Source organism: Mauremys reevesii, linkage group 4 (genome assembly GCF_016161935.1).
Source record: "Mauremys reevesii isolate NIE-2019 linkage group 4, ASM1616193v1, whole genome shotgun sequence".
Lineage (NCBI taxonomy): Eukaryota > Metazoa > Chordata > Testudines > Geoemydidae > Mauremys > Mauremys reevesii.
Window position 1 is genome coordinate 133,042,885 of NC_052626.1, and position 14,429 is coordinate 133,057,313.

At 51.9% G+C, this 14,429-nt stretch overlaps 1 protein-coding gene across 2 annotated transcripts in view; it reads right to left on the reverse strand.

Moving 5' to 3' along the window:
- Positions 1-10,739: 10,739 nt before the first annotated feature.
- The window catches only part of KLHDC8A (kelch domain containing 8A), a 36,716-nt gene continuing 33,026 nt past the window's right edge, over positions 10,740-14,429 (reverse strand). For both annotated transcript variants that reach the window (XM_039539083.1, XM_039539082.1), the window contains 2 exons: positions 14,163-14,264; positions 10,740-12,651 (listed from right to left, as the gene is read on the reverse strand). In XM_039539083.1, the coding sequence (XP_039395017.1) occupies positions 12,458-12,651; positions 14,163-14,264 (296 nt within the window). In that variant the 3' untranslated portion in view covers positions 10,740-12,457. The remainder of the gene's footprint in view (positions 12,652-14,162; positions 14,265-14,429) is intronic.

The window sequence follows — 14,429 nt, forward strand, 5'->3', positions numbered from 1 at the left end:
CGCTCCTGGGAGCTCCCTCGGCTCAGCCATAGCAAGCTATTTGGAGGTTAGCAGGCCGATAACTAGGTGGATCCACCTCTCACTGGATCAGGTACGGTGGTTCTTATTTTATCCAGCCTTCCTACCTTCTCGCCTCCTCCCCCGACATCTATCTCGTGGGGGCATGTGCTTCATTCAGGAATAGAACAAAATCAGGACACAATATACAGGTTAATGCTGGAATCAGTTTTATTTGGGGCCCAGTCCTGCTCCCACTGGAGTCAAGGAAAGCATTGACTTCAGTGGGAGCCAAGCCAGACCCAGAGAGCTGGGGAACGATGCTGAATCGACAACACTGCGGTATTCGCAATGCACCATGATGTGGACCTTTAACATCCTCATTCTGGATGTTCTGCTGTCAAAATCACTCAAGATGGAAGACAACATTGGATTTCCCACGGTTTTCCTACAGAATCTCTCTATCCCACCTGAAAGTTTAGAACAACTGAATTGACTTTTGCTCCAGATAGAGGGTAACTCATTATGGCAGAGAGTCAGAGTCCAATACATCAACTGATTTTCAAAAGCATTTGGACAGAGCAACAGTAACATGGTAGCGCTGCATTATTTTGCCTGCACTCTAAAGGTGGGGGGGTGGGGGAACCCTTGCTTAATTAACCAGGAGAGGCAGTCAGGAGGAAAAGCCTTGGGAAGCATGCAGACACCACACCTACAGGGATTTACTCTATTACACAGAGAAAATGCATTAAATTGCTCTGATCACTGCAACTGACACCACCTTGTTTCCCTTTGCTTTATACTCCCAGACTCAGTGTGTCCCAGAAATAGATCCTCTAGCTTCCCAGAGAGAACTTTGGAAAGACTCTTATGGAAAACACTCACAGAATAGAAAAGAAAACAATCACCTTTCTACAGGTTTTCCTGAAGCATCCTATAGAATTTAACAGAGGATTCTATCACTACCCTTGCTTTAGGGCATAGAAAAGATCACATACTCTATTAAGTCCTACAGGGTTTTAGGGTGATTAACTATAGAACCCCATTACATTTCTATGGAACGCCAGAGGTTTCATCCTTATTACATTCAGTGGGACGGAATCAGGCATCAGAGATTCCATCCTGGTTTGACACCAAGCCCGGAGCATGCTGGGACATGATACGGGGAATATAGAGTAGTGCAGCTGCTCATGCGACACAGGCATGGTCAATAAAGTACGGAGGCAGGTTCTTCTCTAGGAAGACTCAGTACCTTGACTGAAGGAGTTCCCTATATGTCATCTGGGACCCCATGTCCTGCAAGGGAAGGGGTTGGGTTTATCCTTTCTGTCCCTTTTCAGTGTACAGCACTGCACAAGTGGCTAGGCAGATTAGAGGCGTGTGGGGGTTGTTAAGCCATCCTCTGATGTGTCAGTGAGGGAAGAAGGATGTTTGGTCTCAAGTGTCCAAACATGTGATCCAGCATCCTCCGCTAGCCAATGGGGTACAGGGGTAGGTCGGACACTCCTTGCGCTGAGTCGGCTGGGGCCAGGTTTCAGGATTGCCAACATCAAGCATTAAAAATAATGAGTCCAGCCCTCCAAAAATCGCATGATTGATTTAAAAAGTCATGAGATTTTTTTTAAATGACAAAGATGGGGATCTTCTGGTCTCAGAGCCTTTGGGGTGCACTCAGGTCATGTTTTCAAGCTTTTCTTCAAGCATAAGGCCTAGAAACTCACTTTTTTAAAAATGAAAGCAGAGATTCTCATGCTCTCTCAAGTCCAGTAGCCAGAGCAAAAGGAAATACACCAAAAGTTGGGTGAGTTGCCAGTACTGCTGTTTAGCCATTATCTGATCTGCCTGCTTCTTTGGCCGTTCTCTCTAGGAAGGCAGTGTGACCCAGTGCATCAGGCATGGGAGTGAAGTCAGGAAACCTAGGTGCTATCCCTGACTCTGCCACTGACTCACTACATGACCCTGGGCAAGTCATTTCATCTCCCTGCAAGAGGGCAATAATGAAACTTTCCCACCTTCATGAAGTGCTTTGAGACCTGTGGTTTAGAACAGCAACGAGGGCACTAACTGCTGTGATCATGGATCTATGGGACTGGTAAGGAGCCTTGTACCCTCGTGTCTCCTAATCTGACCCAGGTCATGAAGGAGAAATTATTAACATCCTTGGAAATTCCTTAGGTTCAGACCCTGCTGCCATCAGAGCCAGTAGCAAAACTCTCATTGACTCTGAGTGGGAGCAGGTTTGAGTCTTTGCAACAGCTGTCTTGTTGCCACCCGTGCTGGAGTGTCTGCTCAGGCCGCATGGTTCAGAGTGACACCCTCAGGTCACCAGGGCCGCTCTCTTGGCGTCTTCTTCTCCACGGTCCCTTTCTTGTTGCATTTCATTCCATCAGCGCCCCAGGCCTCCTGCCTTTTGCCAGATCGACAGCCCTGGAGGGATACAGCTGGAGGCCCTCGTGCGATCCCTCCACAGTGCTCAGAGGTAGCAAGACTGGAGAAGAGGAGGAGGGCGGCTCAGGCTGAGGGGTTTGCCCACATTCATACAGGGAGGCAGCTGCGGGGATGTTGGAGGAGTCATTTGGAAAACGCCATTGGGAACCTCAGCCTCCTGGTGTGAATGCGAAGAGCACTTGAGAGGTTGTTTTGGGAGAATCCAGCCAGCAGAGCAGCTGCATAAGGCTGATATAAGAGGCACTACACTGACCTCAACTTAGGCGTGGGGTGGGTGAGGAGCTCGATGACTGGAATGGTGGGATGGAGGGTCTGGAGGTCAGGACTGAGATGCAGTGGGAGAGCTGGGAGGGGGGAAGCCCAAGACTGGAGTAGCAGGGCGTGCTGCAGGTCAGGAATCAGGTGCACTGACTGGGCTGTTTTGGGGGCGCATTGAGAGCTGCACCTGCGAAGCTTGTCTGTCTGTCTCTGCCTCTTGCACCTTCAGCCAATAAGAGCAACCAAGCTCCTGTCCGTTTGGGGATCTTCATGCAGTTCACTTGGACAGCTGGTTCTGGACCACTGAACCCTCTTTCAAAGACAGTGGGGCTTAGTACATTTGCACGGTGGTTTTAAATGCTGGTTGGGTTTTTCCCCTGTTCCCTACAGCAGTCTCATTAAGCTCCCCACACTGTGATTAATTAACAGAGGCTCCTCTAGTTTCACCTTGAGCTGCTCTCTCATGTGAAGCAGGGAGACAGCTAAAAAAAAATTGTTTGAAAACTTTCCTTGAAATAATTAAAGGAAGAGTAGTCTGAAAACACTGTTAGCTCCCTTCAGGCAGTGCCAAGTACAGGCAGAGCCATCCCGGGGAGTGGCCCGGTCTTAGAATGCTTAAGACAGTGTTGTTTAGTGGCTAGAGCACTGGAGTGGGTCTCAGGAGACCTCAGTTCTATTCCCACCTCTCTGCTGTTTGTCCATGAGCAAGTCACTTCCCCGCTGGGTGCCTCAGTTTCCCCATGTGTAAAGTGGGGATCATGATATTGACCTCTTTTGTAAAGTACTTTGAGCTCACCCATGAAGAGCACTCGGTATTAATTATTATTATTATTAATTAGAGCAGCTCTGACTACAGTATAGCCAATGCAGAGGCTTAACTTGGAATGTTGCCTGGAAATAAAGCTGCGCCCAGGCAGTGCTGTGGGTACCCACAGCCTAAAGACTCAGCAACTGCAACCAGGGCCAGATTTTCATGAGACTTCAGCGTGTGGCTGCTGAGCTCTTGTGCAAATCTGCCCATTGCAGCGGGAGGTGCTGGGTGTTTTGCAAATCTGGCCTAGATGGGAACTGAGCTACTTCCCATAAACCAGCCCTACAGGCCCCCATCCTGGCATGGGGTGCATACTTCTGAGCTTTGGCTGTGTCTACACTAGAGAATGGAATTGTCACTAAGCAGATGAAGCACAAACCAGTGCCATGTGTCCACACGTGCCAGGCACATTCGGGTTAAGGATCACTGCAGTTTGGCCTCACATTTCCGTTAGCACTCAGCTCCATCCCTGCAGGCGTGCTACCCTCTGGGTCCCTAACCCACTCAGAGGAGCCAGGATTCCCAAGGCACTCGCATGGCCTTGTGAAATGCATTCGCTCATCTTCTGCAGTCAGAGTTCCAGGCTCTGTAGCTTTGGTCACACCCCACCCCACTGTTTTCCCGCAGGCCGGGTAAATGACATAGTGTGAGACCCCCTATGATTTGTCACCCTCCTTCCCCTGTGTCATTTGCAACCGAGGCTGATGTTAATGAGAAAGTCATGCTCTCCACAAGCCACAGACACCTGGGCGACGTTCATGGAGCTGGCAGGCGATACAACCTCTGGGATTCAATCTTATTAAGAAGGCCAGGGAAGTCTGTCCCTTTCACTGCCGCCCCGGTTTTCCTGTGGCATGAGGGGAGGATGCTCAGACAGGTTGGAGAGAGGGGAAATTCCACTCCTCCTGAGAGACAAGAACCGTGTACCTTGCAGATAAGAGGCGATCAGGTTCCTCCTGCCTGCCTGAAAGTCCCTGGAACTACTCATGGACGGCAGCAGGCTCTGGATTTCAGTGCTGGAGAAAGACAGAGCCTTGGCAACTCTGGAGGCTGACGTCATCTCTCACCACAGGGCAGGTTTCCCACATACTGCTCCATCAACACGCCTTAGCACCCTGACCTTGCTGGACCCCTTCTCTAGGGACCAGAGGCTATGTCAGCCTCGCTGGCAGCGTTCATCCTTGGCATCTCTGCCAACGAGGGCACTGCCAATTAGTGCCAACGGCAGTGACGAAGAGATCTACTCACTAGGAGCTGAGCTGAGGCTTTGTCTGTGCTGGGGATTTGCCTCAGTCCAGGTCCTAGTGAGCAGGCCTGTTCGTCACTGCCGTTGGCACTAATTAGCAGTGGCCAGACCCAGGTGCAAACTCCCCCCGTCGACAGGCAAAGCTGCGACAAGTTGCGCTTTGCACCAATTCAGCTTCCTCTGGTTGCAAATATGAGTAAGTTACATCAGTGCAAATAGCCACCTTGCCTCTTTACACTAGTGCAACTACACCAAGGACTGAAATACCCAGTGCAAACGAGACCCCCCCCCCAACTCATTGCACAGACACTCCAGCTGCTAGCTGGTAAGAGGCAAAAGGCTCTATGGTTAGCTCATTTCCCTGAGCCATCCAGTCCCTCCACACGTTCCCCGAGCACATCAGTGCATCATCACCAGATACAAGTACAAAGTGAGCTGCCACTCATTTCAAACAACAGCTGCGGGGTCGTTAGAATGATCTACAGTTTGCACATAGGAGCTTTGGGTTCGCTAACTAAGCCCATGTAAATGGAGTTAGCTCCAAGCAAACGTGTAGCTCGGATAACTATTTTTTTTCTCTAAGTGCTTTCCACAGCTATTATTTTGATTAGTAACTGTCTCTCTCTCACCTCTTCCCAGTCCCCCACCCACCCCGGCTCTGCATTTCAGGGCCTGATCCCCCTCCCGCCAACACTATGCTGACTCTAGTGTGTTCTGTGGATTCTAATCCACACCAGAGGAAGCAGGAGGAGAATCAGGCCCTGGGCTGCTTCTTCGGACTGCGTCTAGAAGCGAGACAAAGGGGCAGGATTCCTTCCCTCCCTTACGCTGGTACAGCCCCACCAAAGCCAGCGGAGCATTACACCCGCGAGATCAGAATCGAGCCCTGAGTCTCTGCCAGCAGAATGCATCATTATACTAAGCAGGGCTCAGCGCTAATGAGAAAAATCAGCCCAGTGGGGAAGCAGCGGGCTGGGTCTTGTGGAGAAAAGGTTCCTTCAGGACAAAGGGAAGCGTTTAATTAATAGATGGAGATTTTATGCTGTGCAGAGGCAGTGCTGGGAGCTGGGGTTTGCTATTAAAATGGAGGGGGAAAAAAGCCACCCCTTTTCCAGCTCTGCGCGGCATTTGCATTTGTGAGCCAGAAAGCTGTGTTATCCAACACACCAGCAACTCATGAACCGGAGCGGGATTCATAGCCTCTAGGCTGGGCCATGGCTCCCTCTGGCTCTGCATACTGAGCTGTTTTGGCTGCTCAGCGGGCTGGGCCTCACTGCCATCGGGATCATAGCAGCATGGTGTGCAATGGATTCCAAGTCCATTGATAGCCCACTGGCTTCAACGGGAGCAGGAGGAGAATCATGGTAATCACAGCATCAGAAATGTAGGACTGGAAGGGACCTCAAAAGGTCATCTAGTCCTGTCCCCTGCACTCAAGGCAGGCCTGTGTAATAGACCAAAGCTGGGGCAGTGTCCTTCTCCCAACAGGGAAACTGAGGCCCAGGCAGGGAAAGCTACCTGCCCAATATCCTACACACAACCCAGGAGTCCTGGCTTGCAATTCTACCCGACTGCACCATCGCCCACTGGAGTGGGCTGCGCTGATGTGGGATGTGTGCTTCATGGAACTTCCCAGGTGGAGTTCAGAGAGAAGTTTCTTCTCCTTGACTAGTTTCACACACCACTTAGCAAATTAGAACCACCACCAGGCACTAATCCTGGGCTCTTTTACAAACACTCCTGTCATTTCCTCCTTCCCACCTCGCTGATTATTCCCCTGCATCTGAATAATTTGTTGACATTTCCCTCCCCTTCCCTTAGACAGTGTCTGTGACCACAGCTACATCAGCCCAGCTTGCCATTACATCAGCTCGCACGTGCTAAGCTGGGCTGTGCCTGCTCGGGATTTGGAAGGGAGACCTGCAGGGAGAAAACAGTGATTTGCTGAGATGCTCTTCCCAACGCCCCAGCATGGTACCAAGTGGGGGGCAGGCTGTGGTTGTGTTTTCGGGACCAAGTTCTGGTGCTTATGGCAGAGTTATCAGTCCCCCACACTCTGTATCTGCAATGGGCCAACCTACATTGATCCTGTAGCTTCACCTGGCTTCAGCGTTCTCCTTCACTTCCTGTCTTCAATGTCTGTGTGGCGTTCCTGAGCAGTGTTGCCTTCAGCCCCACAGATAACTGCCGCTCAGCTGTTGGTGAGGCCATCCCGTATTGCAGTTACTACTCTGCATTTATCTAGCTCCTGCCCTGCAGAAAGGCCCGGTCCTGTCAAGTGCTGAGTGCTACCAACTCCCACCACTGTCCGTGGCGCTCAATAAACAGGGCTCAGCATCTCCCCAGGTTGGGCCAGAAACAACCAGAGGCCCACCGCAGGCGGCTGCTCTTTGGGAGCCTGAGCTCCTAGATCATGGGCTCCTAGACCCTCAAAGGTATTTAGGCTCCTCACTTCCCCTGAAACCAATAGAAGTTAGAGGCCTAAATACATGTGAGGATCTGGGCCCTTCTTCCTAAAACATGGTGGGAGCCTGATGCAGGGTGTGATCAGACAGGCCATAGCTGCTTCCAGTTGTGTTTAGCCAGGGGGGGATGTAACTAATTATCTCCGGGGCTGCTAGCTGCAGAGTAAATATATTCCCCCTTTTCATCTGTACCAGGTGGCAGTCTGAGATCAGAGGGGAAGGTGACTTACAGCTGGTGGGACAGCACTTCAAAAGGGGCCACTGATTTCACTGCTTAATGGCAAATGCAAATAGATGGGAATGGTTTTCTCCCACGGCCTCTGCAACAACTTTCGGGAGAGGGCTCAAGCCACAGCATTCAGATCTGAATCGCAGGCGCACTGATCAGTCTCTGATTTATCATCTAAAAAGAATGGCTCAGGCCTGGGAAACTCCTTCAAATCCTCTGCAGTGCTAAGTACTCAGGATATTACTGAGCAGGGCTGGATGTGACCTGGTGACAGCTCAGCATAGCCCATTACATAGTCTCTGAGCCAGCCAACCCCCTGCGTCTCATTTCTATGCAGCTACAATGGAACGGGATACTCCGTGTGTCTTCCTGCTAATACCCCTTGTCTCAACTACCTTCCTTCTAGGCAGAGACACGCTGGATAGGGGGCTCCTTGTATTAGAAATACCTCATTAGAGAATTCCAAATGCGATGACCCAAAAAGCCACTAGGTGTCCTCAAAGCGGCACACTAAAGCAACCCCAAGACTGTCCCGCTTCTTTGCCAGGCTCAAAGATTAGCAAGGCAACTCGCTGGAGTGGCTGGGAACTCAGTCCTGGCGACTGGGGGGTTTGCTAGGCCCCTCTGCCCCCTGGATTTCTGCATGCTCTTCCCTTGCTGCATTTTGGGCTATCAACTTGCCTTTGTGACCCACGACCAAATAGCCCACCCAGCTTGAAAGCCCACATGGCACGTGACAGACCAGAGCAAAAGGCATCACGGTGCTGGCCCATCGCAGCCCATGCTCTGGAATCCACTGAGGTCTTGAGTCACCCTGGAGAGACTCTTCTATCTGGCCCAGATTTCCCCAGGCCTGGCAGGGAGCCTCATTCCTGCCTCCCAACAAGAGTCTTATCTTTCTCCCTCTCCTTGACCTCTGAGGCAGAATCAGCCAGCTGCAATCAGCCCAGAACCTCTGCTGCACAGCCTGTGACTCACTGGCACTGCTTGATCTAGGTCTTACCCCGCATGCAGGGCTTGGATCCAAGTGATGAGTAGTAAATCGGTCATTTGGGGAGAGACTGGGAAAATGTTTGCAGCGTGTCCGACGAGCTGATCCCCGATTACAATGAACCCACGTCCAGGCTTTGCATTATGGAGCTGGAGAGGATCCCAGAGGTTATTTTGCTGAGCCAGACCCCACAGAGTTACATCACCATGGCAGCACAGAGTGCCCACCTCCTAGTGAGCAGGGAATGTGGCCAGAGAGAATCTGCACCGCTGGGACTCAGCTGCAGCAAATACTCCCCCTAGGAGCTCCAGCATCAGGCTCAGGGAGATTAAACTGGATTATTGGCGCTGACTCGCAAAATGCCAACATTTCGTTGTGATGGGCCCACTTCTCCTGGTAGAAAGCACAGCCACTGAGATCCGGTCACATCACCCTCCCACTTTACACAGGTGCGAACAACTGCAAGGTGGCAGCCGCTGGATTTTACACCCTCTTTCTCCCTTCCTTGTCTCATTAAGTGCCCTCTAGTGTTCCCAGCAATGTCCTGCATCCCCTCACTCTGCTCGGTGCTGCTAGCATCCGACACAGCCTGGCAGCTGGTGTGCTGGGCTGCTGGGCAAGTGAAAAGTATATTTTGTGCAACAGTTTAAAAAGGATTTATTTTTCGAGTTTGTTTGAAGTTTTCTGTGATTTTTTATTTTTTTTAACAAAAATATGTAAATGAGATTTTTAAAGTTGTTCAAAAATTACAATGTTGTAACAACAAAGATTTCCCCGCTGTCACGGGGCCACACACTGGGAACTTCACAGCAACTGCAAGGATAGAATTTAGGTGCTCATGGCTTAGAGCTCAAGTCCCTGCCATTTGGGAATTCCCATTATCTGCTAGCAGTATAGGGCCTATGACACACAGCTGAGCAGTTCTGACTATCCAGGAGAGGACAGTGATGCACAGACCCACAGTACATGACTCTATCCAGTAGGGAACAGTCCTGCTCTGGGCTGAGAGGGGGCTGGACAAGACGTGCTCTTGGAGCTCTTTTTGATCCCTGGGTTATAGCAGGGCCTTTGTGTAGTTACCTTGAGAGAGCAGAGCTCCTGTATCTCACGCAGCATCTGCTATGGGAAGACGGGCGGCCGATCAGCAATGGCTCAGTGCTGGGCTGGCTCTGTCCCTGCTCCCTGTAGTGTTGTGGGAACATAATCTGGTTACGACCCTGCTGCCAGGCCTCTGCCCTCAGAGAAGGGGAGCAGCCCAGCAGAGGAACAAGCAGCTCACGCAGGGCTGGAGGCTAAGCAGCAAAGCACTGTGAACAGGCCGGCTGCCCAAGAGACAGCTAAGCCAGGTGGTCCTGAGCTGGGCGCACGGGGCTTGGCGTGCCAGGAGCTCTGCAAGCACCCGTGTCTCCGCTCCTCTGGCTGATCGCAGCTACCTTTATGGATTGTTTCAAAGTGCTAAAAACTACCTCAGGGCCCCATTTCCCTGGGCTTTCTTGGCCCTATGGTGGCACCAGTACCCCAACCACCCCACCCTGCCGTGGCAACAACGCCCCATCCATCCCCAGCCCTGTGATGCACAAATGCCCCAGCTCTAGGAACCAGCATTCCAAGCACGTGCGTGGGGCGGCCCTTTTCAAGGGGCGGCACTCCGGCTCCTTGGGGGGAGGCCCTTTTCAAGGGGCGGCAGGCGGCACCCAGACCTGGCCTTTCATCCCAGGATCCCAAAGTAGCTACAAGTCCAAGCAGCAGAAGGCCAGGGCAGTAGCTGCAAGGCTGAAACACCCTTCCATACCCATAGCTATAACCACCCAGCCGAGAAAACGGTGCTCAACGTCCCCATTGCAGACAGGCCCAGTGATTGCTCTGTGCTGGTACGAGTCACATTTAAACATGACTTAGCTTGAGCCGCATGGATAGGGATTTCCTTCTGAGAACCGTGCAGGCCAGCCACCGGGAGAAGCACAAGGACGGTTTTAGAACATGGTGACAGCACAGCTGGCAGGAGAAAATGAACCCCCCTTCTCTGTTCTGATCAGGGAAATGCTCCCTGCTAGCAGCCGGCTTGTCCCATGGCTCTGCCCAGTGCAGTGTGGCCAGGGGATTAGCATGGGTAGCTATGTCAGCCTGCCAAGGGAGAGCCTGGCTTTGTTCTCATCGACAGAGCCTGTCACCGGAGCACTTGCCCCGTCACAAATAACGTTGACAACCGCTGGGCTCTTTCAAAAGCAGGAAGCACGGAAGGGTCTTAAGCGGTTTACACTCACGACTGGCTCTGGCTGAGCCGCCAGGCAGCTTCCTCCACACACCCCCAACCCTGCAGCTACACCCTGGCTTGTTCTGCACAGGATGGGGAGGGATGTTCACTGGTAAATCCCAGTTTCCTCCAAGGCAAATGACTTTATTAAGGAATGTAGACAATAAGCCCGCGAGGCTGGTGGCTGCAGCAGCGGTAAGGCTGCCCTAGTGCAGGGCCTTCGATGTCAGTCTGTACGCTTGCTAGCAACAATAAGAATTTCCCAGGCTGGCTCCCTCTCCCTTTAGTCCATGCTGCCCCAGCTTTGCAGCTCCCCAGTTTGATCCCTCCGTAGCAGGGAGGAACCTACAGAATCTCTCACTGCAGAGAGCCTTTGCTCAGCGAATACAGGTTTTAATTGTGCTGCTGCTATGAGCAAGAATCGCAACCCATCCATCAAAGAGCATTTGGCCACAAACCACAGATACAAATTTAAACAAAACCAAGGAAGAGGAAGTGACCGCTATGGCATTCTGGCTTCACTGTGGGATGTGTGTACGTAGAGGTGGGTCCAAAGCCATCCCCTAATCTCTCGGGGTGTTGGAAATCCAAAGTTAGCTCGGGGTCCAGGTTTTGCAAATGGTCCTTTATCTGTGAAGTGAGCCAAAGTGAAATCCTGGATCTGAGCACCCTGGAGCATCATGGGCATTAAAATCCCAACCTGGAACCGGATCTGAATGCTGCAGCTCAGCCCCATCTCTGTGTCAGAATGAGTGAAGGCAGGTCTGCCTGTTCTATGCTAAATGCAGAGCCATCCATTTGCTTCAAACAGTCCTCAAACTAGCCCTGCATGCCTCCATCTGTCAGAGCACACCCAGGAGTGCTGGCAACACTTGGCTTCAGCTCCGGGCACAAGCAATGGGCAAATTCTACAAGTTAATGGGCAATGAAGTTGCTGTCAACCCAGACATTGGACTGGCTTCTCTCTGGCTGATGGCGCTCACCATCCATTCTAGCTTATATGATTAGGAAGTTCCCCTGTAGCTCGCCAAGGGATTCTGCGCAGGGAGGGATGTCTTGCACCCTGGGTGCTTGGCAAGCGTAATGTCACATTAGAACAGGAAGGCTGGTTCCACCCAAACAATGGAGTCAGTGGGGTTTCTTTAACCAGCGTGTCTGGCTACACAGGGTTTTCATGTGAGCACTGCAGCTCTGAGCTATGGTTAGAGAAGCACAGTAGAGTACGAGGACGTAGGCCCGGCGTACCCTGATCTATAGGGTCCTTTCCCAATGGCAGGGGACACGATGTTCCGGCTCCGTGGGGCGCTCTTCTCAGCCAAGCTCCTTCTTGGACCTTTGCAGGTGGTCAGAGTGGATCCCCCCCAACCAAAGTGCTCCTCCTAGGCTGGTCAATCTCCTGCACTGTGGTACAAGGCTGGTGCGTTCTTCAGCAATTCGGGGCTGGCATAGGACCGAGGGGTCCTGGATGGGGGTGGAGATGAAGGGGTGATGCCCCTGGGTACCGAGGCTGACTAATAGACAATCAGGAGCCCCTGCTGGCCAACAGCTTCAGAGCAGTGTTGGCTTCAGAGATGTGCACACAAGGGTGGGGCGCTGCCTACCTTCCCCTGGACGTTCTGTGAAGGCAGCTAGGGGTGCAGCAGGAGAGAGCAGGGTGCAAACTACGCGAGGCTGATCCTGACAGCATCACTGCCACTGCCGCTTTCCCGGGACCTCAGAGCTGGACCTGCCAGGGGGTGGGAACTGGAAAGGGGCTGGCTAGGAGTCAGAGATGCACAGTGCCTCCACTGCATCACTCAAGCCCTGGTTCACTCCGCCAACGGCCAGCAGGCAGTTCTTCACCACGATGCTAGAGCAGGTGCAGCGGGGGGTCGGCATGGGCGGCAGGCTCTCCCACTTGTTCTTCCCTGGGTGGAAGGCTTCAGCTGACTCCAGGACCGTTGGCTGGTTCCCTGAAAGAGCCAAAGTGGGGTGGCGGAGGGGGGAGGGGAGAGAGGGGAGGAAGAGCAAAAGTGTTGTGGAGACAGGATAAATATACAAAAATAATGAGTGGGGGGGGATCAGATTTGAGCAGAAAAGAAATCACCACTTTGGGGCAGTGATCCAAAAGCAGAAATGGCCTCATTTGGTCCTACTTTGAGCAGGGGGTGGGACTAGGTGACCTCATGAGGTCCCTTCCAACCCTGATATTCAATGATTCTCTCTCTTTCTCCCCCATCTCCCATGAGGATGCTTGGGATGTCTTCTCTGCTACATAGAACAAAGACTTCTCTGGGTGGTCATGTGGAACCCAAGGTGATACCTGCCAGCTCCTGCTCACGCTCCTGCTTCGAGTCTTGCTCATTCTGTTCTTTGTGTTAATCATGTAAATAAAAATAACACCTAGCTCTTATGTAGCGCTTTTCAGCTGTGTATCTCAAAGCATAACTTTTCAAAGGAGACCAGTATCCTTAGCCCCACTGGGGGAAACTGAGGTACAGGAAGGGAGGCAACAAGAACTTGCATTGAATAATTTCTTTCTTTTCAAGTATTGCAGGACACAGAAACCAGAGCCTGCTGCAAGCTGCAGCTTATAGCGACTAGTCTGCCCCCTGCTGTCCAAAATGGTTGATGACCTCTAGTCTCCAGCTGCACCTGGTGGCACCCTTACCCTACAATAGCAGCTGTGCCACACTGGCTCCTCAGGACTCATGATGCCCTTCCAGCCCTGGTCTGGCCTGGGGTGGAGTTGCCGCTCTGCACTCTTGTTAAGGCTGCAGTTGGCAGCTAGATGGCGCCATGCAGTGAACCCCCTGCACCATCTCTCACAACTACCCAGGAAGAAACAACTGCCACGAAGGATGTTCTCCCAAACACCCAGCAGCGACAATATGAACTTGTGGGGCAGGTCGTGAACTCTTGCACAGGCATCTCTGAGTGGGAGTGGAAGCCCGCAGGTAACGCGTTACCCAGAACTCGGGGGAGGGATGGAAAAGAGATTTGTACCTCACAAGCATCGCATGAGACAGAAGAAGATTTCAGCCTCGATTTTCATAAGTGACTAGTGATTTCGGACGGCTCCATTTTTGGGTGCCCAACTTAAGATACCCAAAAGAGGCTTCATTTTCAGAAGGCAGGTTCTCAACAGAAAAACCAGGCCCCTTCCAGGGTCCCCCCGTGCTGGGCAGCCAAAAATGAAGCCACTTAAAATCAATAGGGACCTGTGAAAGTCTTGCCAATTCAGGTGAGATTTCCCAAAGCGCCTGAATGACACAAGAGACTAATGGGGAGATTTTCATAGCTTCGCGTGGCAGTTAGACACCTAACTCCCATTGCAAGTCAACCTGCCTTTGAAAATCTCCCTAAGGCTCACTGAACGTTAATGGGATTGGGGCTCTGAAGTGCTTTCGAAAATGGAGCTTAGACTCCTAAGTCACTTCAGTGCTTTTGGAAAGGTTACCCTTCACCTCCAGTTGTTCCTCACCTAGTCCCCCGGCCACGATGACTCGTCCTTTCAAGTAGCCAGCGACGAAGTCCGCTCGCCTTTTCTTCAGGAAGGAGGAGCGATCCATCTTCATCCAGCCGCCTGAGGAGAGAAAGGACAGACAGACGAACCGCGCTAATCTCAGCGGTTCACCACACTCCTGGTGAAACTCAGTGGTTTGTCGGGGAGTTTTGCTCAGAACCTTTGGTCCTGTTTGAACCCCAGGCGCAAACAAACAGAGTCAAAAGTCACTGGGAGGGATACTAA